At 38.0% G+C, this 22,987-nt stretch overlaps 4 protein-coding genes across 4 annotated transcripts; all 4 read left to right on the top strand.

Annotated features, from left to right (window-relative positions):
• Positions 1-2,299: 2,299 nt before the first annotated feature.
• Positions 2,300-6,726, top strand: LOC103473393 (protein CutA homolog). The gene is made up of 6 exons (XM_008423621.2): positions 2,300-2,453; positions 3,254-3,402; positions 4,595-4,654; positions 5,629-5,674; positions 5,759-5,805; positions 6,399-6,726. Exons 1-6 carry the CDS (start codon positions 2,346-2,348, stop codon positions 6,505-6,507), a joined length of 519 nt encoding a protein of 172 aa, XP_008421843.1. The 5' UTR covers positions 2,300-2,345; the 3' UTR covers positions 6,508-6,726.
• Positions 6,727-9,185: 2,459 nt separating this feature from the next.
• LOC103473392 (zinc finger protein OZF-like) lies at positions 9,186-15,570 on the top strand. Its single transcript, XM_008423620.2, has 5 exons — positions 9,186-9,444; positions 10,277-10,410; positions 10,662-10,781; positions 11,543-11,665; positions 12,129-15,570. Exons 2-5 carry the CDS (start codon positions 10,335-10,337, stop codon positions 13,427-13,429), a joined length of 1,620 nt encoding a protein of 539 aa, XP_008421842.1. The 5' UTR covers positions 9,186-9,444; positions 10,277-10,334; the 3' UTR covers positions 13,430-15,570.
• A 108-nt stretch (positions 15,571-15,678) lies between these two features.
• LOC103473391 (basal body-orientation factor 1-like) lies at positions 15,679-18,587 on the top strand. The gene has a single exon (XM_008423619.2). It carries the CDS (start codon positions 16,570-16,572, stop codon positions 18,004-18,006), a length of 1,437 nt encoding a protein of 478 aa, XP_008421841.1. The 5' UTR covers positions 15,679-16,569; the 3' UTR covers positions 18,007-18,587.
• Positions 18,588-20,611: 2,024 nt separating this feature from the next.
• On the top strand, positions 20,612-22,203 carry LOC103473390 (basal body-orientation factor 1-like). Its single transcript, XM_008423618.1, has one exon. It carries the CDS (start codon positions 20,784-20,786, stop codon positions 22,116-22,118), a length of 1,335 nt encoding a protein of 444 aa, XP_008421840.1. The 5' UTR covers positions 20,612-20,783; the 3' UTR covers positions 22,119-22,203.
• The last annotated feature ends 784 nt before the right edge of the window (positions 22,204-22,987 follow it).

Below are 22,987 nucleotides of genomic sequence, written 5' to 3'. Positions count from 1 at the left end.
AAGGAAGGAAGGAAGGAAGGAAGGAAGGAAGGAAGGAAGGAAGGAAGGAAGGAAGGAAGGAAGGAAGGAAGGAAGGAAGGAAAGAAGGAAGGAAGTAAGGAAGGAAGGAAGGAAGGCTGTCGGAGAGGTTTTGTTACCTGAGCAAATTCAGCTAAAGACATCTCAGTGCTGTTTTTATCTTCTTCTTCTTCTCCTTCTTTTCCCAGCTGCCTGTCAGAATTGTGGCCCAGCTACATACACTTCAGTGTCTTTTAGCCACTCTGGGATCTCTGCGGTGGCTCGCAGCAGATGCTCGACAGCCGAAGGAATCGGCCATGACGGATGGATGTGTCTGTCCGAGAGGATGGAGGGGTCACCGTGGGTCTCTGCAGTGATGTAGACACTTCCCTCCTCGGCCCCCTTGACGTTTTTAATTAACCTCTTTGGGAGGATCCGTCTTGGTAATCACAGCCTTGAAAGTCCCGGTATAAGGAATTGTCTGACCTTTTCTTCTGTCCAGTTTATTACTTTACCTTTTTTCTACCTTGCATTCGACGACGCTACCACACAATGCAGAAGACAACAGAGAAAGTAGTCCTTCTGAACTCCCATTTTCTCTCTTTTTTTCTTTCAGGAGTTTGCTCACCTCACTGGAGGTGTTTGCCTTGTCCCCTCTGTTCGTCTAAATTCTTTTTACTTGTTTTACTTTGCGAAAAAAAAAACAACAAAAAACAAACAAGTTTATTGATCCCGCCAAGAAGTGATTGTGGTTTAATGGCAATTAGACAAGGTAAAACTTATGAGAGTCCTCCGCGTCTCATCTCAGTTCCCATTTTCTCCTCCTGCGCTAATAGACCTTGTGGCCTCATTATGCGGAAGCTGACAAGAAGCATGGACATAAATAAAAATAATCTTATTTTTCACTTTAGACTTCTGAGGGACAAACAGGCCTCAGTACTCCTCAGGGGGAGCCAACTCCTCAGTGTGATGTCCCAGAACAAGCAGATCAAACGCCTCTCCTCTCGGCTTTCTTCCTATCACTCTATTTTGGTTGCCTTCTTTCATGTTGGGGAGCAGTGGCTTAAGTGGCTCTTTTTTGGGGGGGGGTGGTTTAGGGGGTGAGCTCACTGATGGGCTCTCAAATAAAGCCTGCGAGAGCCGGGGAAATAAATTGGTTTATTCTCCGGCTGGGATTTCAGTGGCGCCCCCCACTGTCGGCTTACAGACGGTGTTAGAGCAGTTGCATCATTTCAGTTTATAGGAGTTTTACACATGTTTTATGAACACTCAGTGGATTGAACAGGTGGAGTTAAAGATTGATCCATGAGGCCACAGCTCCCCCATGTGGACAACTTGTGCAACTTGTCTGTATTGTCATATTGTAGCAATAAAGTCAGTACTTAAAAGAATAAAATAGTTCAACCCATGATTGTTTACTTTAGATTTTGCATGCAGAATTTTCAGTATTTGGTAAGAACTGCATGCGAATGAAGGTGATCTGGTATGACGAGACCAAAGTGAAAGTTTTTGAGAATTTACCTGAATGAATATATACACACCCATTCTGTTCTGGAAAGGCCTTAGAACTCCCCAAAATGAGATGGAGTGCCACCGGGTTACAGGATGTCCGGTTCTCCTCTTGTGCCTGTTAACCCAGCAACCTTATCTTGGATAGATGGATGAGTGCATGAACAGAGAGGTTGACTGACGACAGCTTGCATGAGTTGCTAATACACGCTGAAGGCATTTGCTGTTGCCTTTCACATTCTCGTGGAGTTTTGGATGAAGGTTGTCAGTATCCCGTTGGATTTGTACGTTTCGAGCACTGCAGAATGTGCGGATACAGAATTATTTGGCTTAAGTACATCTAAGTTTGCACAGATTTATACATGTGTCTGCTTTTACTGTCTCAGCTCTGCCAACATCGGCATGTATCTATTAACTCTGGCCTCTAGGGCAATTGGCAGGAATTCATGATATGCAGCTCTTGTAAAACATTTGTACTTCACACAGAAATTATAGAATGAACGACATTTTCTAGACGTCACAAACAAGTCTGAAGCCAGGGAAGTATTAGTCATAAACACACCAAAACCATTATAACCAATCAAGGCTGTCACTCGTATTATAGGCTATCTGCAATATTGTTGGTTTGCACTACTGTTACAGGAAGTGTACCGCGACCAATAAGTGGGATATTTATTACGCTTTCGTCGTTGTTCTGACGGTTCGGCAGAACTATCGGGGTCACCACTCCAGGTTATTGAGCATGCGCACCACGGAATACGAGCAAACAAACCGACGGAACACCTTCACTATGGTAACTGTCATCAGCGCTGTTTCAGAAGACTTCTACTGCAGTTACGATGGAGTTGGTGCTGTGGGTATGGCACAGATTGCCCCGGCTTCAGCGTTGGCACAGACGGGCTTTTCTGAACCGAAACGCCCGCTTGTTGGTGATGGAGGCAACTTTGGTAAGAGGACTGATAGGTGTGCAGAGAGAGAGAGAGAGAGAGAGAGAGAGAGAAGTTATTGTAAAAACTGCAATATGTCTGTTACCTTCTACCGTTATGTAGGACGTTGAAATTGGTTCACGATTACAGTTCCCGATTTGAAAGGGCTAGTCCACCTAAATTTTCACTTTAAAAATCACAGACTGGAATATTTAAATTCCAGTCTGTGATTTCTGAAACCTTTATTTGATTTGTAAAAGTTGAATGAAGGGTGATTCCATCACTTACCTCAAAAAAATGTTATTTTTTAAAAAAATACAATACTCATCCCACTCTGACTGGTAGTACAATCATTCAAACCGTCTGCGATTTATGAAACTTTTGTTTTATGTTACTATTTCTCATAGATGCTTTCGTATGTTTGAGTAAACCAAGGAAAATGATGAAACAAAAAAAAACGGCTGAAACTACGGACATGGGGAACATGTTTTTCTTTTGCGCTTCCTCACGAAACCTTTGCTTTCTCTCGCAATATGCTAACTGTAATATTTTCTGGTCTGTTTTGTATACTGTCGCTGATGTCAGTTTAACATTTCAAATATATACACATTTAAAGGACATCAGTGAAAATTCTTTCTTGTAAACTCTTTATTCGTGCAAAAACAATTTAAACCGATTTATTCTCTGCATGTTTATGTTTGTATGAGGCTGAAATGGAACTGCACATGAAAACGGCTCTTTAACAGCCATTCAGACTACCAACACAAAAGAGACACAATCCGTATGAAACGTTCATCTTATGCACGTCTCACCCTTTCTAGTGGATGATCCTGTCCATTTCCATGTATCCTGATGTGATGTCCTTCCTGGATGTTCTTCACGCAGCTTTCACAGGAAACTATGGTTCGACATATGATTCTGTCCTTCTCATCAGCTGTCCCAATGAGCAGGCAGCGCAGGATATTGTCAAGTACAGCTAATTTTTTGGCTTTTTTTTTTTTCATATAGTTGGAGAGATTTACATTAGAATAACATTGTATCAGACTTTATTGCAACAGTTTTTGGATTTAAGTATTTCTGAAGAATTGTGAAAATATTTGTATCATGCCAGTGGGTCTTAGAAGATTTTTTTCTCTGATTAAATTTGTAATTTAGTCAAAGTGATTTAACCAATACAAAGTTAAATCATCTTAGTCCAACTATGACCAAAATAATGTTGAACCACTAACTCAAGAGTTGCATTTATTCTCTTGTTGTTTTTTGTGAAATTATAGGCACAGGGTTTTTTCTCTCAATGTAATGACGTCACAAAAACCGAAGACTAATAGACTTTATTGATTAATTTTCTCAAATTTTTACAAAAAAAAAAAAAAAACACAAAATTGAATGTTTAATGCAGAAAGGTTAGATTATGTCCAACAAAATCGTGTGGTAGACCACTCACTGGACAGGTATCCTGCAGATAGTCATTAAAAATGTATCCAAAAGTACAGTAAGTCACAAAAAGGTCGTTGCCAAACAAGCTGGGTGATTTCTTAGCACTATATTTAAGTATATTATCAGAACGTTGAGTTGAAGTAAAATGTGTCAGAAGACACATAAATGTCGGCTTTGCTGACATTTACTGTACTGGTTCCAGTCAATTTTGATTAAAAAGTCATGCCATTTGTGTTGGTCCATTGTGTTTTTCAGTCAGTTTCCCTTAAGAAAACTAGGCAGTTTAGTTAGGTGCCAGTTTAATTAACCAATCGAATTTTGCGTCAGCTCCCACTGCCAAAAGTACCAGTTCCTGCTTTATGGACTGTGGTCTTAATGAGCTTGATGCTCTAGCAAACTCACCAGATCTCAACTTCTTAAAGAATCCAAAGATTGTGAAGATGGGAATCACTTAAGAGCTGAAGTTTCACCGTTACAGCAACTCCAGCAGGGCAACAAATTGATAATCTCCTTGTCATGCTGCCTCGATGTAGTTATTTCTGCCAAAAGAACTTATGACAAAGAACTGAGTACATAAACTCAGACTGAGCCGAACAGTTTATAGGAGTTCAGTTTAAAGTTTGTTGTAAAGAAAAAAAAAAAGATCTTTCATTTGATTTTTATGCCTTCTTTTTACCTCTCTTTATATCTGCCAACTGTTTTTCTCTGTGTTTTTTCTTTATTAGATCGGTAATGGAAAAAAACCTGGCAGCCAGAGTGAACATTCTCCCCGGGACAACAACAATGTAAATCCCACACAAGCGAAGAAGAAGATGTTTCCTTCTTCCTTGCACACAATCACTAAAGTTCTAATTGGTTTTCCCCATGAGTAAGCTGTTAGCTCCCCAATGTGGTCATGTTTTTTATATGGATGAGTTAACGTCCCTGTTTATGGGTAACCAGAAAAAGGAAAGGAAGTCTAAAGAAAAAGCTTGAGTGTGTTTTAGTTATTAACTCAACATAGGTTTTCCATAGAACCAGAGAACACATGTACCATGCTTTCAGACAAACAGGCTTCGACTGAAATAAACCCTATGTGCAGTTGAAATCAGATATTTACATATTTAAATTTTTTCTTCACTGTCTGAAGTTAAATCAGGCCTAAAACTTCTCCTGTTTTAGGTTAGTTGGAATTACCAAAATTATCCCCATTTGACAAATGTCAGAAAACTTAAAGAGAACATTTTTTAGAAATGTCTTTTGTAACTTTCTTTGAATTCAGAAGTTTCCATACAACTTGTCAGAAATCAGGGATATTTGTCTTTTACGCTGTACGACTTTGATCAAACCCTTTGGATGAAAGTAAGTCTGCTATTGAAACAAAGTGGCTGGATGTTTGTAACTCTAAATTATATGAAATTAAAATAAAAATAACTTTGAACACTTCTGATTTTTTTATATAAAGCCTCCTTAGCTAGAAGGCCCTGTCAAAGTCCATCCCTAAATCCAGCAGTAAATATGTGGTTTGACTTCAAAACTTATCTAATCTGAAGGAGCTTCAGGTATTTTGCTAAGAGGAATTGAGGGAAAAGAATTCAGAGATCAGTATGTATGGTACTGATGCAGGAGGATCAGAACAAATGCACACCACACTTTTCAGATATTTTAGCTTAAAATTGTTTATTGTTGTATTTTCTTTTGGTTTCTTTTTATTGTCTTAACAGCATCTTGCCACTGCTGCTTACTGCTTTCTATTCTGTTATGTTTTGTGGCTCATCAGTTACAACAGGAAAAGTAAAACCAAAGTTAGAAGAGGGATCCTGATTGTAAGGTGTTTTCAATTCACTTCGATTCACCGTTTTCAATTCTGGAAAGAAACGCACATTTTTAATTGTGTGGTGTTGTTGCAGGTGGTGAAAACGATGTCCACAATCAGGACAGTTGAAGCTCATATAAGGTAAAAACATTATAAAGTTGAGGGTTTTTTTTTTTTACCTGTTATCACATGTCAGTTCATTTGCTTTTAGAACTTTTTGTAAAACTTCAAAAAGTAGGAAATAAATAAAGAAAGTTCATATCATAATGTCAGTGAATATCAAGCTTGTCATTAGGGGCACAGATCTGAGCAAATTCTATTAACACTTAGACTGGACTTGTTTTAGCATGGCAATTACTCTTGCTTCCATAAACCTAGCCTGCCTGTTTGACTGGCAATCCCTGCTATAAACTAAATTGTAAATTTATAAATTTTGCAGTTGAAGAATAAATGAGTAACAGCAAATGTTGCTGTAGGATTATTCTGCACTACCCCTGAGGCAACAAGTGGTGAATAGTTCACCATTCTGTGCTTGACAATGTTTCACTTTGTATCAGTTGTTATAAGTAGTTACAAATTGCTTGTTTAAAAGCATGTGCATATTGCGCAATGTTGTGGCTTAAGTAAGAGTCAGTCTGGATTCTTTTACGCATCAGGCATAAAACTTACGTTTGACAACTCTTGATCACTTGGTATGATTTTAAACTCTTTGCTGTTTTCTGGCTCCCTTCAAGGTCCATCAATCCCTGTGCAAAACTGGAAGCCAAGTTTTTTGTAGGATGGTATTCGGCTTTACACGAAGCGGATAACGACATATTTCCATTAAAACTGAGAAAGGCTTGAAGTCAAACCAGTCACATTGTGAACAGCAGTTAGAAAGTGTGCACGCTGTTGTTCAAAGTTCTCTGAAAATGTTCTGCACAGTTTATGTTTGTTGCTGATATTTAATCTGTTTTGTTGTTCAAAGTTAATTTGTTGTGGAGATATTGTTTAATTAATTGAAAATTTGTTTCCATATGATTGTATTGTTTTAAGAGAAATAAAGATTGTTATTGGAAGTCATCTTTCTGACACTTTGTTCCCATGGAAATTGAAACAGCTTTTAAGGCAAAGCGATATCCAACTGGGTATCCATCTAGTCAAGATTTGCACGTTCAAATAATATTCTTGGTTAAATCACTTTTACAGACACAACATTTTTTGTACTTTTTTTTAAACTTCTCATGTTTTACCAATATTATCAGAAATGGCAGGGTTAATTTAAATTTATTGGTTTCCTGGTACAATCCTAGCATTTAAGCATAATTTAAAAAATTTTTATCGAAAGGCTACTTCAGCAGCTTGATGTTAGCCGTTGATTTTATCCATTCCCATCCCCATTTGTTTGATGCGTGTGAAATAGTATCAAAAGTTTGAGCTAGATTAGTGATATTTAGGGTTACGTGTGCAGCAAAGCCTTTAATTTGTGTCACTCTTACTTTAGATTTACTTTAAACCTCCAGTGTGGTGTATTTAAAGATGCCTAAACCAAGAACAGGAAGAAGAAAATAAAAATGATTTGTTTTGTCTTGAGCCCAGCCATTCTGCACACATTCAGAGCAGGTCCAGGAACAAGATGCCCTATTTTGATCACTGGCTGATAAGTGGGTGCACCATTAGTTTTTAATTCAAACAAAATGTTTATTTCCACACCTCTTATAGTCATATTAGATTAAATAAATTACATTTTTACTGTATGAACAGTACAAGTAAACAGATTAGGTTTCAAACCTATGGTGTTTACCTTAGTAACAATTGAATCAAATTCATCCTTTTTGTTGGATGAGTGACCAGACCATGACATGTGTCTAACATACAAATCGTCTTGAAAATGGAACCAGAAAATCAAATGAATTATAAATGTGATGCTAATAAACACATTATCATCACAGCTAATGAACACAGTCTTTATGGTTTTATTTACATATAAATACTTTAGGGTTGTAGGACAAATCTAAGTGGTACCATGCACTGGATGAAGGCGACACAGAGACAAACTGACATGTACAAACTAAAACCAATCTCAATGCCCTGAGAAAAAAAACACAAAGGGCAACCAGAGAGAATGACCTCTTATTTTCATGAAATGAATGGATGTGACAAAGGAATGTATGCCCCACTCTACACATTGCCTTCACAGGAAAAACTGTAAAAAGAGAGTGCATGGCTGGCGGGAGCTGAAGTACCATCATCTATAAATGACCACAACCACTTTGACGGAGGAGTTGACCTGTAGCACCAGATGATTGGCTCCTAATTCTCACAGAGAAAGACCAGAAAATGGTCTGACAGTGCCACATCATTTTATTTTACAAATATTACTTTATGTTACAAACATATAAGTAAATGAGCTATCAGCACATATATTGCATTGCTGCGAGGGCATCTGGCTAAAAAAAAAAGGTGCTGGAAGTGGGATGTGCATTCCCACACAGGCATACACTTGCGTGTGTGTGCGTGTGTGTGTGTGCGTGTGTGTGTGTGTGTGTGTGCGTGTGTGTGTGTGCGTGTGTGTGTGTGTGTGTATGCGTGTGTGTGTGCGTGTGTGCGTGGGTGTGTGTGTGGGGGGGGGGGGTATGTGTGTGTGCGTGCGTGGTGCGTGTGCGTGTGTGCGTGTGTGTGTGTGTGTGTGTGTGTGTGTGTGTGCGTGTGCGTGTGCGCGTGTGTGTATGTGTGTGTTATTGTGAACAAGGACTGTCACATGGCTTATAACAGCTTTTGAGAAGTAATGTTTGACTCTGTGGCTTCCTGCATCTCAGTTCTTTACCCATGCAATTTTCTGGTCAGCAATTTGGCAGAGCACATTTTCAGCCCTTTTATTCTACCGAGGCATCCATTAAGCTAAACTAAATTGATAGGAATATATCTACCAAGGTCTGTTATGCTCACAAAGACCCAGTAGATGTCTTTTAAATTGCTGAGCCTTTCAAATGCTTTCCCACAGGAAGATCATAATGAGATAAAAGGGTTCAGTTTCGATAAAATTTCAATGTTAGGCATATTTACGTAATGTGTTATAATGGGAAAGGCATCTACAGAACTAGTTAACTTGTTAAATATATGTGCAAAAAGGGTAAACTATATATTTTTTTTTAAATCATGCTTTATTTGGCCCTTAATAAGAAATGTTTGTTTTTATTAGGATTTGGTATTGTAACAAATTAATAATTCAGAATTGTACAATTGTAACATTTTAACTGGTAAAATAATTAAACAAGGCTCTCCAAGATGTTCCCAGAACAACTTGTTGGTGACCGTAGGTGGGTTTTTAAGCTACCTTCGATTACCTATAACATATCCCTCTTTGAAAAAGTGTAGTAATTTGTTAGCAAATGTCAAAAACTTATTTGGTCAAAAGTACTCAAAATATTGAACAGAACTGTACTGCATATCTTGGTGTAAGATGAATGCCACTCATAAGATGGCGGCCCTGTTGACATATGATCCCCAAAATATCGCGAGACATCGCACACGATGGAATTTTTTTTCATGGCGGCGCCCTTTCATTAAATGTAATACCGCTGAGAGAGAAGGAAACGAATACTGGGCTAAGTAAATAGTGCAGAGCTATTTCTGTTTCTATCTTTCTGCAGACTCTTTTGACCACCTCCATTACATGGAAATTCTCGGAAGAGGACGCTTGTTTTCACAAATACGACTGTGGCTTCGGTGAGACCCTGACTTCAGCAGACTCCTAAATAACAACAGCATACAACAAAGACATCAACACAGATGATACAGGTAAGTGCAGTTGCTTTTTTCTACAGTGATCAGAACTTACTGGTAGCAACACGACCAAATAAACGACACGATACACGTGAAAAATGAACGAGCAGCACAAAATTTGCACTCCGTTATAGAGCAGCAGTGTGCTAAATCTACTGGTCGCAAGATCAGCTAATGACATGTAAACAGATGATTATAATTCAAGACTGTCATGAGCGCATGACAAATACTTTAGATTCACTAAAGTATTTTTGACATTATTAATACGCGCAAAGCGTAACATATCTTATCTGCTTGGCTATTGGCTTGCTATTAGAAAATTAAAAATCATTAAATGTCAATAAGTTCAAATTGCGCATAAACCGGTGCATTGCATCTGCTCTAACATGCATCACAACACCTGGAAGCAAATGTCAATTGGAAGTGTATGTTCCAACTTTGTATGTTCCACAAAGAGCAGCATAGAAAATGTTTAGATTTTTTTCTTTCTATATTGCTCTTACCTTTGGAAATATGCATCTAGCAACTTTTACAGCTTCATAAAGATTTCTGAAAATGTAAGGCATTGCATATGAACAAATTTGCACTCATATGTTGACCGCTCTTGACACAAAACAAGTTAGTGGTCGAGATGCCAAAGCTCAGAGAGATCAGTGAGGAAGATGTGGCTCAATTTCAACCACTATCACCATTTCAATACGCAACAGGAGCAACACAATTGCATGTTTTCCTAATATCATGCAGCCGTTTACTGGGTTGAAAACATCATAACTGTGATCCATAATACAATGAATTTCATTTTTTTTTTTAAGTAAATTTTTTTTAAAGTCTGTTTATTTTCCTGTAGACATCCATTGGTTGGTTTTAACTAAAAACAATAAGGCCTTGATGAAAGAAGCTCTGTTATGGACCATCAAGACCCAGAACTTACCATGAAGGACGAGGAGGAAGAGGAATTGCAGAGCAGTCCACTCGCCACTAGTAACCTACTTATAAGTTTGTCATTTAAGCATAACACTTTTTTATGCTGCTAAAATCTTCATGTGAATGCAGTATTAGAAATGTGTTGGTTTTGGATACTAATGTTTGTTATTGAGGCTTGCTAACCAGTTTTTCATTGAATTCACCAGTATCAAGGATTGTCTGACTAAAGTAATGTTGCCCATGTGACTTGTGGGATCATAGAGTCAGAGTTGTGCAAGAAGTTAATGTTATTTGAATCTTCCCTGCAGATGTCGACCAGCTGTTTGTGGTTAAAACAGAAGACCCGGACGAGTGGTCCTGTGGTCTGATCTATCACAGTCCAGAGGATGACACAAAGGGGGGGCTCTCGAGCAGTCCACTACCCACTGGTAATCTCTTTAACAATTATGGATATTTAATTTGGAGAAAATTTGTTTTGTTTTTTTAAACTGCTACACTATTGGAAGGTTGTTTCAACTGTGATCAGAACAAAATGGCTCTAATAATAAATTTAGCTTTATCCAGTTGTTGTTATGTTATCTACTCTCCTCACCAATAAGACCTCCTTGGTGTGTTACACACAGATATCATCTGCATGGCTCATGCTAAAACTCAAACTCACCTTTCATAAGCACAGACGTTAAAAAAAAAAACATCATTTGAAACCATTTTTTGAGAATAGCATGGTAGCATGTTTGATGTGATCTTTTTATGTTAAACAAATGGGTGAGTTAAGATTGAGCTTCTCTCACTATCCTCTGCAGGCCCATGTAGGGCTGGTCGATATTAGAAAATCTTGGGATGGGAATAACGTTGGTAAATATTGTGATGGCAATAATATTGTAAGACATGTCTATTTTCTTCTTTCCACTCTTTCTTATCTGTGCATCCATCACTCTGCAGTAACTCTAGTAACTTAATAAAATAGTACACAAACATGTACTATTTTATGCTTCATTTATGCATAAATGAAGCATAAACATTTAACTCTTAAATTGCGTACAATTTAAGAGTAAACATTCACACTCAGATTCAAAAATACTTTATTGATCCGAAATGGAAACTAAGCATGTTTAGTGCCAAAACAAGAGCAATATGAATTCACCTGGAAAATCTTATAGTTGTGTGTGTTTTAATGTTTTCTTTGCAGATGACCTGCAAGTAGTCAAAGAAGAAGCGTCTAATGAATCGGACTACAGAATAAAACATCAGGGACCAGAACTTTACATAAAGGAGGAGAAGGAAGAAGTTTCAGCCAGTCCATTGACAGCTGGTATGTGGATTTTTGAACTGATTCAACTGTTTCCATTTAGCTGAGTGTGTGTATGTGTTTGATGGATAAAAACTTTGTAGCACTACTTTGATACTCGACTGATGGTGTTGTTTTATTTGTTTTTTTTTTCAATTTTTGGTTAATGTTTCTATACTTTCTGTGTAAGAACATATGATATGGTAATGTGTGTAACTTATATTTTGCAACAGTTTTTATTTATTTTTTCATAAACCAATATCTCCTCATCAATAGGTGTGCCTTCAATTAACCAAAATGTGTCAGTTAAACTATCAGAGCTTTGTGGAAAGAACCCCGAGGTTTAACCCAAATCACACAGTTAATAGACAATCGCACTGATACTGACGACATGTATATAAACTTTCTGAATTCAAAGAACGTTACAAAAGAATCTGTAAGAAAGGCTACTTGTTGACATAAACGTGTATTTTACGCTTTCCTACAGATGTCCGGAAGGTGCTAGTGGTTAAAGAAGAAGTTCCTGATGAATGGAGCTTCTCTACAAACCATAGGAACCCAGAACCTCTCAACGATGTAAATGAGGAAGAGCATCGCCCATGTAACGGCAGTAGTGATTTTGTTGTCAGTTACAATGACTGGCAGATAGAAACCGCGCGAGAATTGGAGGAAAATAATGAAGTAGAATTTAACACCCCCCGAAAATTTTTTAGCTGTTCCATCTGTCGTAAACAGTTCCTCTACCAGGAGTCTTTTCAGAAACACATGAAAGGCCATTTAGAAAAAAGTGACCTCAGCGTCAACGTTACTGAGAAAGGTTACATTGTAAAGCCAAATTTAGATTCGGAGACAATCGATTTGGAGAAAGTGTTTGGTTGCGATGTTTGTGGCAAAACTTTCCACCAAAGGTCCTATCTCTATAGACACAAGCGAACCCACACAGGAGAGAAAGCTTTTAGCTGCGATATATGCGGTAAAGCATACATTGACAAGTCAACCCTTAGCAAACATATGAGCATCCACAGTGGAGAGAAAGCGTTTGGCTGTGATGTTTGTGGTAAAACATTCATCCAAAAGTCCAATCTTTACAAACACAAGAGAATTCATACAGGAGAGAAACCGTTCAGCTGTGATGTTTGTGGTAAAGCATTTATATACAAGTCTATCCTCAACGGCCATATGTTGGTCCACACAAGAGAGAAAACATTCAGCTGTGATGTGTGTGGTAAAACATTCACGGAAAAGTCCAATCTCCATAAACACAAGAGAATCCACGCCGTAGAGAAGTCGTTCAACTGCGACATCTGCGGGAAATCGTTCATCAGTAAGTCGACCTTGAACAGACACGTGGGGATTCACGCGGTGGACAAACCATTCAGCTGTTTGGTCTGTGGTAAAACATTCCACCAAAAGGTAGTTCTCAATAGGCACATGGGAATCCACACGCTGGAAAAGTCCCTTGAGTGTGACGTCTGTGGCAAAATGTTCAAACAAAAGGCGCACCTTGCTACACACAAACGAATCCACACGGGGGAGAAACCATTTATCTGCGAAGTGTGTGGAAAGGCGTTTAACCGAAAGGAGAGGCTTTGCTCGCACAACAGAATCCACACGGGAGAAAAACCATTTGGTTGCGATTTTTGCGGCACCATGTTCAATGACAGCTCAACCCTTAGGAAACACATGAGGATTCACACTGGAGAGAAGCCCTTTGGCTGTGATGTTTGCGGTAAAAGGTTTCGATTCAGATCGAATGTCAAAAAGCACATGAATACCCACACGGAATAGAAAATCAATGTTGTAGGAATGGATTTGCTTTACTCATAAGCATCAAAACTTGTCGCCGTTGTATAATTCAACTATTTGGGATTAGAAATGTGGGATTTAAAGTGCAAACAAAATATTTTCCTTTTGTAAGACCACATTTACATGAGAGTAATGTTGAGGGGAAAGTTCCACACTTAGATGAGACGGCAAAGAAACCTTGAATCAGCTGTAGTCGTCATGCCAGGCCACAATGTGGCGCTGTGATTTTAGCACGTCATCAAAACACACACACAAGCTTTTGACGCCGCATTACCTTCTACCTCATTTAGAGAAGCGTGACCCATCTCCGATAAACCGAGTTCTCATGTATCACATATTTAATCCATATCAGAAGTTCCCTTAAGCTGAAAAGGCTAAGTAGCGCAAGTTCCCCTCGGACGCCTGATTTAAAAAACTGCTGATGTCAGAGACTCCGATCACTGGAGTTGTGTAAACGTGCAGCTGGATTGCCACAAAAATGTTGCAGTTTCACTGAAAACTAGCTCCGTGCAAACAAAGCTTCACATATGGAAAGACAGATGAGCCTCTCTGTTGAGTTGTGTTCATACTGCAGAGAAATGCACCTACTTATACAGTTTTATGTCGTCAGCTTATGTATGGTAAGAAATGTTTATGTACACGATAATTCTCAGCTAGGGTTTAGCCTTGTGGAACCTCAAATGTGATGGTCCAGATTAACCACTGCTCAACGACAAACTCATATTGTACAAATGAAATTATTAGTAATACTTAATGTAGAATAGCACTAAGTGACAAATTTAATGGTTAAATTTTTGTAAATTCTTAGTGTTAGTAGTTAGTGTATGTCAGTAAAACATTTCTAGTTATGAGGACTATAAATTACACATAATATATGATCAGTCCTGTTTATGATTTTTCAAAATGTTGTTGTACAGAAATGTTTACTCTAGAAACTGAATGGTTTCATTACAAATTCACATTTCTGTTCTTGAAATGTTTAATTGTACTTAAATATTACCTGGATTCTTATAGTTTATTTTATTTAGGCTCCAGTTTGCCTTCATTTTTATTTTAATCGATTTGCACAGTATTTATCAATGCATAGTTTTACTTTTCTTATTTGTTAAAAGAAGAAGATAAAGTACTAAAGTGAAGCTCTTTACAGTTAATGGAAGTAGAAGTACAGGGAAGATTATAGGAAGTACATGCCGGAGATGTATAGGTCTGCTGTCACAAAACAAAACAAAACAAACAAAAAAAAGAACGGACATCCTTCCACCACTGCACATTCAGTCCTGTATGATTGACTGGAGACCAAAACAGTAAAGTTATTGATGTGTATTTATTTTCTCATCCCACACTGGAGTCTGGAATGTTCTGGGTTTCTAACTCAGGCCTCTTCTATACAAACTCTTCACTAATTCTGATGATTTTCTTGATCACTGCTGGTGAAAAGGCAGTTTACAAGAGACAAATAACAATTATGTCTTTGTGATACTAAAATAATCCCTCTTAATAATGACATGCTTATGGACATGAGGAAATGTAAGACAGCAAATCATGTCATGCTGTTCTATTTATGTTTTTTTATTTTGTCTTCGTTGTTGCCTCCACACCATATATGTTTCCTATTACCTCTGATATAACTGTATTTACAATGTGATTTTTTTAGAACAGAGGTCAAAGAAGAAATTCTACGCCTTGTTTATGAGTCTTAGCAATAAATACCTTCAAATTTGAATTTATGAAATAGCTGCATGCTTTGATTCCATATTAACCTCAATAGCACTGTTCTGTTTCACCATCACTTACGCAATTGTAAAGGAAAAAAATAAAAAGAATTTGGTCATGAGAGTTGTGTTGAGATGTAAGATGGAAACAGCAGCACGTGAGGTAAATCTAAAAGCCTGAGAATTATTTCTGTTAATCATGGGAATCAAAATATAGCATCTCGCGCACATATTGTTATATGTTTTAATCTTGTGGCAGGTTCTTTAATGGTTTGAGAACCACTGATGTAGCGTTTTGTGTGTGTAAATATCTTATTCCTTTATTATACTCTGTTCCAGCTCCTAAAAACACAAAGAAAAACAACCAAAAAAATTTTTTATTTCAGTAATTATATTAAAAGTGTACACACAGATTGTGTAATTTCCTGCTTGGATTTCTGTTACTTTTCATATCATGTCTTAGGATGACTGAAAACCCAAAAGGTCAGTTTCACCAAAAATTAAAAGCTACATGAATCCAATTTTCTGCAATTAAAACATTAATTTTAATTGTAATTAAAAAAAGTTAATAATGTGGAAGGTTGCTGACTTGATACAGTGAACAAAATAAACACCCTCCACCAAGGTGTCAAAAATTTAGGTGGATTGGTACATCAGTATTTAAAATCAAAGTCATAAAATCAGTTTATTAATAAAACTGCAAAACAGTACAGTATTTATTTGAAAAGTACTTTTAAAGAACACATCTGCTCCATCAGCAGACAAATATACATAAAAAACAAAAATATACGTAAAACTAAATATGCAATTTATTTAAGAGCCATACTTGACTTTTGCAAAGAAAGCCAAGTAAGCTATAAAATTCTGTTTTATGCTGCATGAGTATAACACTATCATAACAGTTAGCAGTACTGCTTCCCCCTCACCCCTTTTCAGTTTCATATTTATTAATCATCAGAATCTATGTTACATTATACTTTTTTAAAACAAACCCTAACATACATGCTTATGTCTCAGTAAGATTGAAAAGATACAGTCTGAAAAATAAAAGTGGAATAACTAAAATTAAAAATGTATTCTTTGAGACTGTGGCAGTGAAGGCTTTTACTTCAGTCGAAAATAATTTTTCTTCCTAAATGTTTGTAAGAATCGAACTAATAAGACTAAACAGGCTTTTTACAAAGAGAGCAACATGCTCTTTCATAAATTGCAGAACTTTAGTTGCTATGTAATATACTCGTGAACCGGTGAGGTGAAATGTGACATCACGGTGACGGCCCTAACAACGTCACAATTGCAACGTAGACATTTGTTAGCAGTAATGCAGTGCTGCTGCTGTACGCCAGATTGATAGTACGTTTAACGTTTTCCAAAGAACGGCAGGAAAAGAGGAATTCTTTCAACATTGCCATGGCGCCTAGTAAAGGAAAGAAGAAAAAAGGTCTGAAAACTTTGAAAGACAACACACTTGACCTCGAAGAAGAAAAGAAGAGGAAGGCCAAAATGTATGAAACTAGCACTAAACTTTGGGAAATGAAGCTGAAGAGAGTTGAGCAGGAGTTAGCCTACCACCGGAAGGAACTGTACAAGAGGGCCGGCGATACTGAGCAACTAAAAAGCTCCCTATTCCTGGCGGAGAAGAGCAATATTGGCATCACTGATTATTGGCTAAAAGTATTAAAACGTAAAGATGAGAAGCTCAAAGTGCTGGAGGAAAAGATCAAAAAGCAAGAAGAGATCGCAGGACAACGGACACTTGAGGTGGAAAAGGAAAGGAAGCGAGATTTGAAAAAGTTTGAGGATGGCATTTTAAAAAAGAATGCCACTGAGGCTCGGATACAGAAGAAAATTATTAACATTAGAAAGCAAATGCAACTGTCTAAAGAAGAATACAGAGAAAACCTAAAAATAAAAGACGAGAAATATTTAGTCTTGCTGAAGGAATCAAGGGAGAAAGAATGGAACTTCATGTGCAAAGAAAGGGAGATGAATCAGTTGAAGGCTGAGCAAGAAAACAATATCGCCAGGTTGGAAATTGAACTGAGCAATGCTAATAAAGAGAAAAATTGGCTAATTAAAAACCTAAAAATTGCCTTGATTAATTTAGATGAGCTGAAGCAAATTGCTCAGAAACTGTCTAACGAAAAAGTCTCACTGGCGGTGGACAGAAACGTTCTGATATCAACGTTACAAACGAACATTCGTGAGATGGATTTTAAAGAAAAGATGACTGCTGAAGCCACGGCCAGAGCTGCCTGTATGGAGCAGGCCCTCAAGCACATGAAGGAAGAAGCTACAGAGAATGAGAAAAGAAACCAAGTCACCACCCAGGCCAGTCAGGTGGAGTTGGACAAACTACAAAAAATTATCACCATGCGAGAGAAGGAGCTCTGTCAAGTGAAGAAGCTGGCGAGGACCATTGTGGATCAACGCAAAGACATGGAGATGTTTTTCCACGATGCCCTGGAAAACGTCCGACAGGAGATGGCTAAGGAAAGAAAGAAGAGGGTAAAGGGGGCGAAACAAGACTGTCAGAAATTTAGAGACGGAACAGAAGGAAAGGGAAAGTTCCCCCTCATCCACAATGTCGATCAAAGTCCCACCAGCACCAATTCTGTCTACTCAGACATGAAGGCGCCTGGAAATTGGCCCCATTGCAAAGAGGTTTACATATCTGATCTCACTTGGGAGCAAAAAGAAAAAGTGCTCACTCTTCTCTTTGCTAAAATGAACGGAAATGCAGAACGTGCGTCAAAATCGAGTACGACGAGGCTCGACTGTGATTTCCAAAGTGGAGGATGGCTTCACCGCCGTGGTCCACAAGAAAGATTGATGAAAGTTCTGTAGGACGCAGAGCCGCCGAACGCTGTCAAAAGTTTCATCAATAAATATATGCATTGAAAAAATACTTGTGTAATTATTCATGCTCTTAGGAAAGGACAATAACTATGTCATTTATTAATATTAGGAAATGAGAAATAGAGAAATTATAAGAATTGTGATTTATCATAGCGATAAAACTAATGTTTGCAAACCAATAAAAAAAAATAAATAAATTGTAGGGTTTTATGGAGCCCCCTACTGCGTTCCTTGACAATAAACAGTAATTATTGTGCTCCCTAACAGTAAAAGTTGCTTTCCCTCGCAATACATTTTTTGTTTTAATAGATTTGCATTACCTCGGACTAAAATGCTGTATTCCCTCACAACAGCCTTTGTGTTCTCGCGCAATTAATGTTGCGTTCCCTCAATAAATGTTGCATTGCCTCCCAATAAAGTTTTTGTTCTCTCATAATAAACTTTTTGTGTAATCGCAATAAAATGTTCCCTCACAACAGGCTTTGCGTTCTCTCTCAATTAATGTTGCATTACCTCGCAATTAATTTTTTGTTCTCCCGCAATAGACTTTGTGTGTCCTCACAATAAAACGTTGTTCTATCCCAACAGGCTTGGCATTCTCTCACAATAAATTTTGTGTTCCCTCGCAATTAATGTTTTGTTCCCTTGCAATACATTTATTGTTCCCTTGCAATAGGCTTTGTGTTTTCTTGCAATCATTTTTTTGTTTCTTTGCAATAGGTTTTATGTTCTCTTGCAATTAATGAGTTGGTATTGAAGTCAAGCGTGATGAAGCAGAAAGACCTTTAAAAGTGGCAGAATACCAGTCTTTATACTGCTTATATATGAATATATATATATGAATATATATATATATATAAACACCAGAGCAATAGAGGCTCAGATCTACCACACCAGACAAGACCCAAGGTGTAGGTTGTGCAAGGAGGCCCCTGAGACAGTCCAGCACATAAYAGCAGGGTGCAAGATGCTGGCAGGGAAANCRTACATGGAACGACATAACCAAGTGGCGGGCATAGTGTACAGGAACATCTGTGCAGAATATGGACTGGAAGCCCCGAGATCAAAGTGGGGAACACCCCCAAAAGTGGTGGAGAATGACCGAGCTAAGATCCTGTGGGACTTCCAGATCCAGACAGACAAGATGGTAATGGCGAACCAACCGGACATTGTGGTGGTGGATAAAGAACAGAGGAAAGCCGTTGTGGTGGATGTAGCAATACCAAGTGATTACAACATCAGGAAAAAGGAGCATGAGAAATTGGAGAAATACCAGGGCCTCAGGGAGGAACTGGAAAAGACCTGGAAGGTGAAGACTACAGTGGTGCCTGTGGTCATCGGGGCCCTCGGGGCAGTCACCCCCAAACTGGAGCAGTGGCTCAAACAGATCCCAGGAACAACATCAGACATCTCAGTCCAGAAATGTGCAGTTCTAGGCACAGCCAAGATACTGCGCAGAACCCTCAAGCTCCCAGGCCTCTGGTAGAGGACCCGAGCTCAGAGGATGAAACAGACCACCCGCGGAGGGTGAGAAGGGAATTTTTATATATATATATGACTGTGTGAGTGTATGTGTGAATGTATCAAAATAAAATGTTTGTTTTATTTTAGTAAACTTTGTGACTTTCAAAAGGGAAAGTCGTTGTTGCAGGCTAGTTATGTGTCATACCACCTTCACTTATGTAGCACCAACCACAAGATGAAACACAGTGCACCACATGGCTGCATACCAAAAACATATATTAAAAAAATATATGTTTTATATAAGACTTGCAAAATTTCAACACTAATAGTTAAAAAAAAAAGTTCAGACTAAGTCTCGCTGAGGTTAAAAGCCAAAGAATAAAAATGGCTTTTACTAGAATAAAAGAGTATTTGGATGTTATTAACAAAAATGTTGAAAAAAGCAGAGATTTAAAATAAACAAACAATAGGGCCCCACATGGCTCCTATTGTGACGCCTTTTGCAAAGGGTGTTTTGAGTGTAGGGTTCACCCTATAAGGGTCAAAGGTAAACTCTCACTGGCGATGGACAAAAAAGGGTGCACCTTATGCAAAGGGTGCACCCTTATGCACCCTTTGCATAAGGTGCACCCTTTTATAGCCACTGCTATATAAAAGGGTAAACCATTTTTATAGCAGTGGCCCAAGGGTAAAAATAACAAGACTGAAGCCAAGGCTATTTTTTGGGAAGATGTGTATTTACAGAGTGGCAGACGCCTTCCTGTTGTTCTGATCAGGAACAAAAGAGATATCAAAAACGCAATTGTCCCCGATTCAACTCCCGAGCCACTTAATGCCCTGCCTATTTTTATTTTATTTGTTTATTTGAAAAATAAAAGCGCAAGAACTATAATTAAAAATATATTAATGACAGTGGCAGAGATCCGGGGAAGGCTTTTACTTTAATTATTTGCAGGAGAAAAAAAAAATTAAATTAGTTCTCTCTTTTTAATTTTTTTTCTTGAATGTTTGCAAGAATTGATCTAATAAGATTGCCAGTAATTTTTACAAAAACATACTTCAGAGGTTGCAGAACTTTAGTTTGCAGCGTGACCTCACAGGTGAGGTGAAGCATGTGACATCACGGTGATGTCCCTAATGACTTCCCTGATCATTTCACGTCGGTATTCTGACTTCAGCATACATTTATCTTACAGATAGACATTGGTTTACCAGTTACAGTGCTACTGTGTGCTATCGCAGTAATACATTTAACTTTTTCTTAATAACAGCAGGAAAAAGTGAATTCTTTCAGATCTGTCATGGAGACCAAAAGAGCAAGCCAGGGAAAGGACAAAAATCCCCCAAAAAAGAATCATGAAACCCAAATAGATGAAGTCAGCTCTCTTAGGGAGATGAAGCTAAAGAAAACAGAGAAAGATTTAGCATACCACCAGAAGGAACACTACAAACTGGCTTCCGAGATTGGAGAACTAAGAAATCTCCTATACAAGGCGGAGATTAACGAATTTGGGGCCACTAGTTATTGGCAGAAAGATTTAAAAGTTAAAGGGGAAAAGATCAAAAGCCTGGAGGAACAGATCAGAAATCTACAAGAGCTTGCTATTGAAGATCGTCGTAAGTGGGAAAATGAAAAGAAGCAGAACTTCAAACAGTTTGAGGAAGACATTTTAAAAAGAAAGGCCATTGAGATTCGGACAAAGAAAAAGGTAACTAACATGAGGAAGCAAATGCAAGTATCTAAGGAAGAATACAGAGAAAACCTAAGAAAAAAAGATGAGAAATACATGCGCTTAGAAAGGGAAACAGCAGAGAGGGAAAGGAACCACATACGTCACCGAGAGGAGATGAATATGGTAATGCTTGATCTCAAAAACACCATTGTCAACTTGGAAAACGAATTGAACGATGTTCACAGGAAGAATAACTGGCTAATTAAAAACCTCACATGTACCTTGGCTAATTTAGAAGATACGAGGCAACTGGCTCAATCAATGTCTAAGGACAAACTCTCACTGGCGGTGGACAAAAAAATTCTGAAGACAACATTAAAGAATAATGGTTCTGACATTGCGCGTCTACAAAAAATACTTACTGAAGTCAGGGCCAAAGCTGCTCATCTGGAACAAGCCTTCAAGAATTTGGAGAAAGAATCTACAGAGAATAAGAAAAGAAACCAACTCATGAGTCAGGTAGAGTTGGACAAACTACAGAAAATTATCACCATGCAAAAGAAGGAGATCTGTCAAGTGAAGAAGCTGGCAAGGACCATTGTGGAGAAACGCAAAGATATGGAGGTGTTTTTCTACGAAGCCCTGGATAACGTCCGACAGGAGATAGCTAAGGAAAGAAAGAAGAAGGTAAAGGAGCCATATCAAGACTACCGTCAGAAATTTACAGACGGCGTGGCGGGGAGGATAAAGCTCCCCCCCATCCACACCTTCCATCAGTGTCCCAAAAGCACCCAATCTGTGTATTCAGACATGAAGGCAGCAGAAAAATTGCCTCATCTCCCCAGCAAGGAGGTTTACATATCTGATCTCACTTGGGAGCAAAAAGAAAGAGTGCTCACTCTTCTCTTTGCTAAAATGAACGGGGATGAAGAACATGCGATCTACCAGAAGATGGATTTGTGAGAGTCCTGTAGGAAGAAGAGCAGAGTGCTGACACCAAACCTGCCGAATGGAATTGAAAATTTCAACAATAAAAATGTGCATCAGAGTGACCTTCTTTAATTATTTGCGTTGTTAGAGATGGACAATAGTTATCCTTTATCATTATCAATAAATGGAAAAAACAAAAATAATTCTAATTGGAATTGCAATTTATCACCATAGTGATAAATTAAAGCTTCCCTTGCAATAAATGCTGCACTTCCTTGCAATATTTTTTTTTTATTCCATTGCAATAATTTTGCTTTCCCTTAGTAAATGTTGATCTTAATAATGTTAACTTTTTTATTGATATAAGTTTTTCATTCTCTTGCAATAAATGTTGCAATCTCTCGCAATACATTTTTGGTTCCCTTGCAATAGGTTTTGCATTCCTTAACTCAATAATTTTCTTGTTCCCTCGCAATAGCCTTTGTGCTCTTTTGCAATAAATGTTGCGATCCCGCAATAACGTTTTTGGACCCTTGCAGTAGGTTTTGTGTTCCCTCTTACAGTAATTTTCGTGTTCACATCACATGACCTGTTTCACATGAAAATGGGTCCTTTTTCCAACCAGAGTGGTTAAATAATTACTGACAGCCAAAACTGTCAGCAATTATATTGTGAGGGTATGCAAAAAAAAAAAAAAAGTTCCCCCGTGTCTTTGTTTGAGTTAAACAATGCTGTGGTGATTCTACGAGAATATCAACAAGTAGAGAAACATCAGAGAAACAGTACTTTTACAATAACATAAAAATTGCTTAATGGGTGCAGCAGGTGCCAGGTATCAAAAATCTAATTTTCAAATCAAGTTCACAACAGTAGTGACACTTTGGTTTAATGAAGTGTGTGAT

Source organism: Poecilia reticulata, linkage group LG12, assembly GCF_000633615.1.
Source record: "Poecilia reticulata strain Guanapo linkage group LG12, Guppy_female_1.0+MT, whole genome shotgun sequence".
Classification (NCBI taxonomy): Eukaryota; Metazoa; Chordata; class Actinopteri; order Cyprinodontiformes; family Poeciliidae; genus Poecilia; species Poecilia reticulata.
Note: the sequence above shows the minus strand (reverse complement) of the source record. Positions and strands in the feature narration are given on the sequence as shown.

Excerpts from the sequence above, each read along its gene's own strand:
- LOC103473392 (XM_008423620.2), top strand. The coding sequence starts at position 10,335 with ATGGACCATCAAGACCCAGAACTTACCATGAAGGACGAGGAGGAAGAG. Across the intron at positions 10,411-10,661 it reads GAGCAGTCCACTCGCCACTA|ATGTCGACCAGCTGTTTGTG; the intron begins GTAACCTACTTA and ends TCTTCCCTGCAG. Across the intron at positions 11,666-12,128 it reads AGCCAGTCCATTGACAGCTG|ATGTCCGGAAGGTGCTAGTG; the intron begins GTATGTGGATTT and ends GCTTTCCTACAG.
- LOC103473390 (XM_008423618.1), top strand. The coding sequence starts at position 20,784 with ATGGAGACCAAAAGAGCAAGCCAGGGAAAGGACAAAAATCCCCCAAAA.
- LOC103473391 (XM_008423619.2), top strand. The coding sequence starts at position 16,570 with ATGGCGCCTAGTAAAGGAAAGAAGAAAAAAGGTCTGAAAACTTTGAAA.
- LOC103473393 (XM_008423621.2), top strand. The coding sequence starts at position 2,346 with ATGGAGTTGGTGCTGTGGGTATGGCACAGATTGCCCCGGCTTCAGCGT. Across the intron at positions 2,454-3,253 it reads TGGTGATGGAGGCAACTTTG|TGGATGATCCTGTCCATTTC; the intron begins GTAAGAGGACTG and ends CACCCTTTCTAG. Across the intron at positions 4,655-5,628 it reads CTCCCCGGGACAACAACAAT|TTACAACAGGAAAAGTAAAA; the intron begins GTAAATCCCACA and ends GTGGCTCATCAG.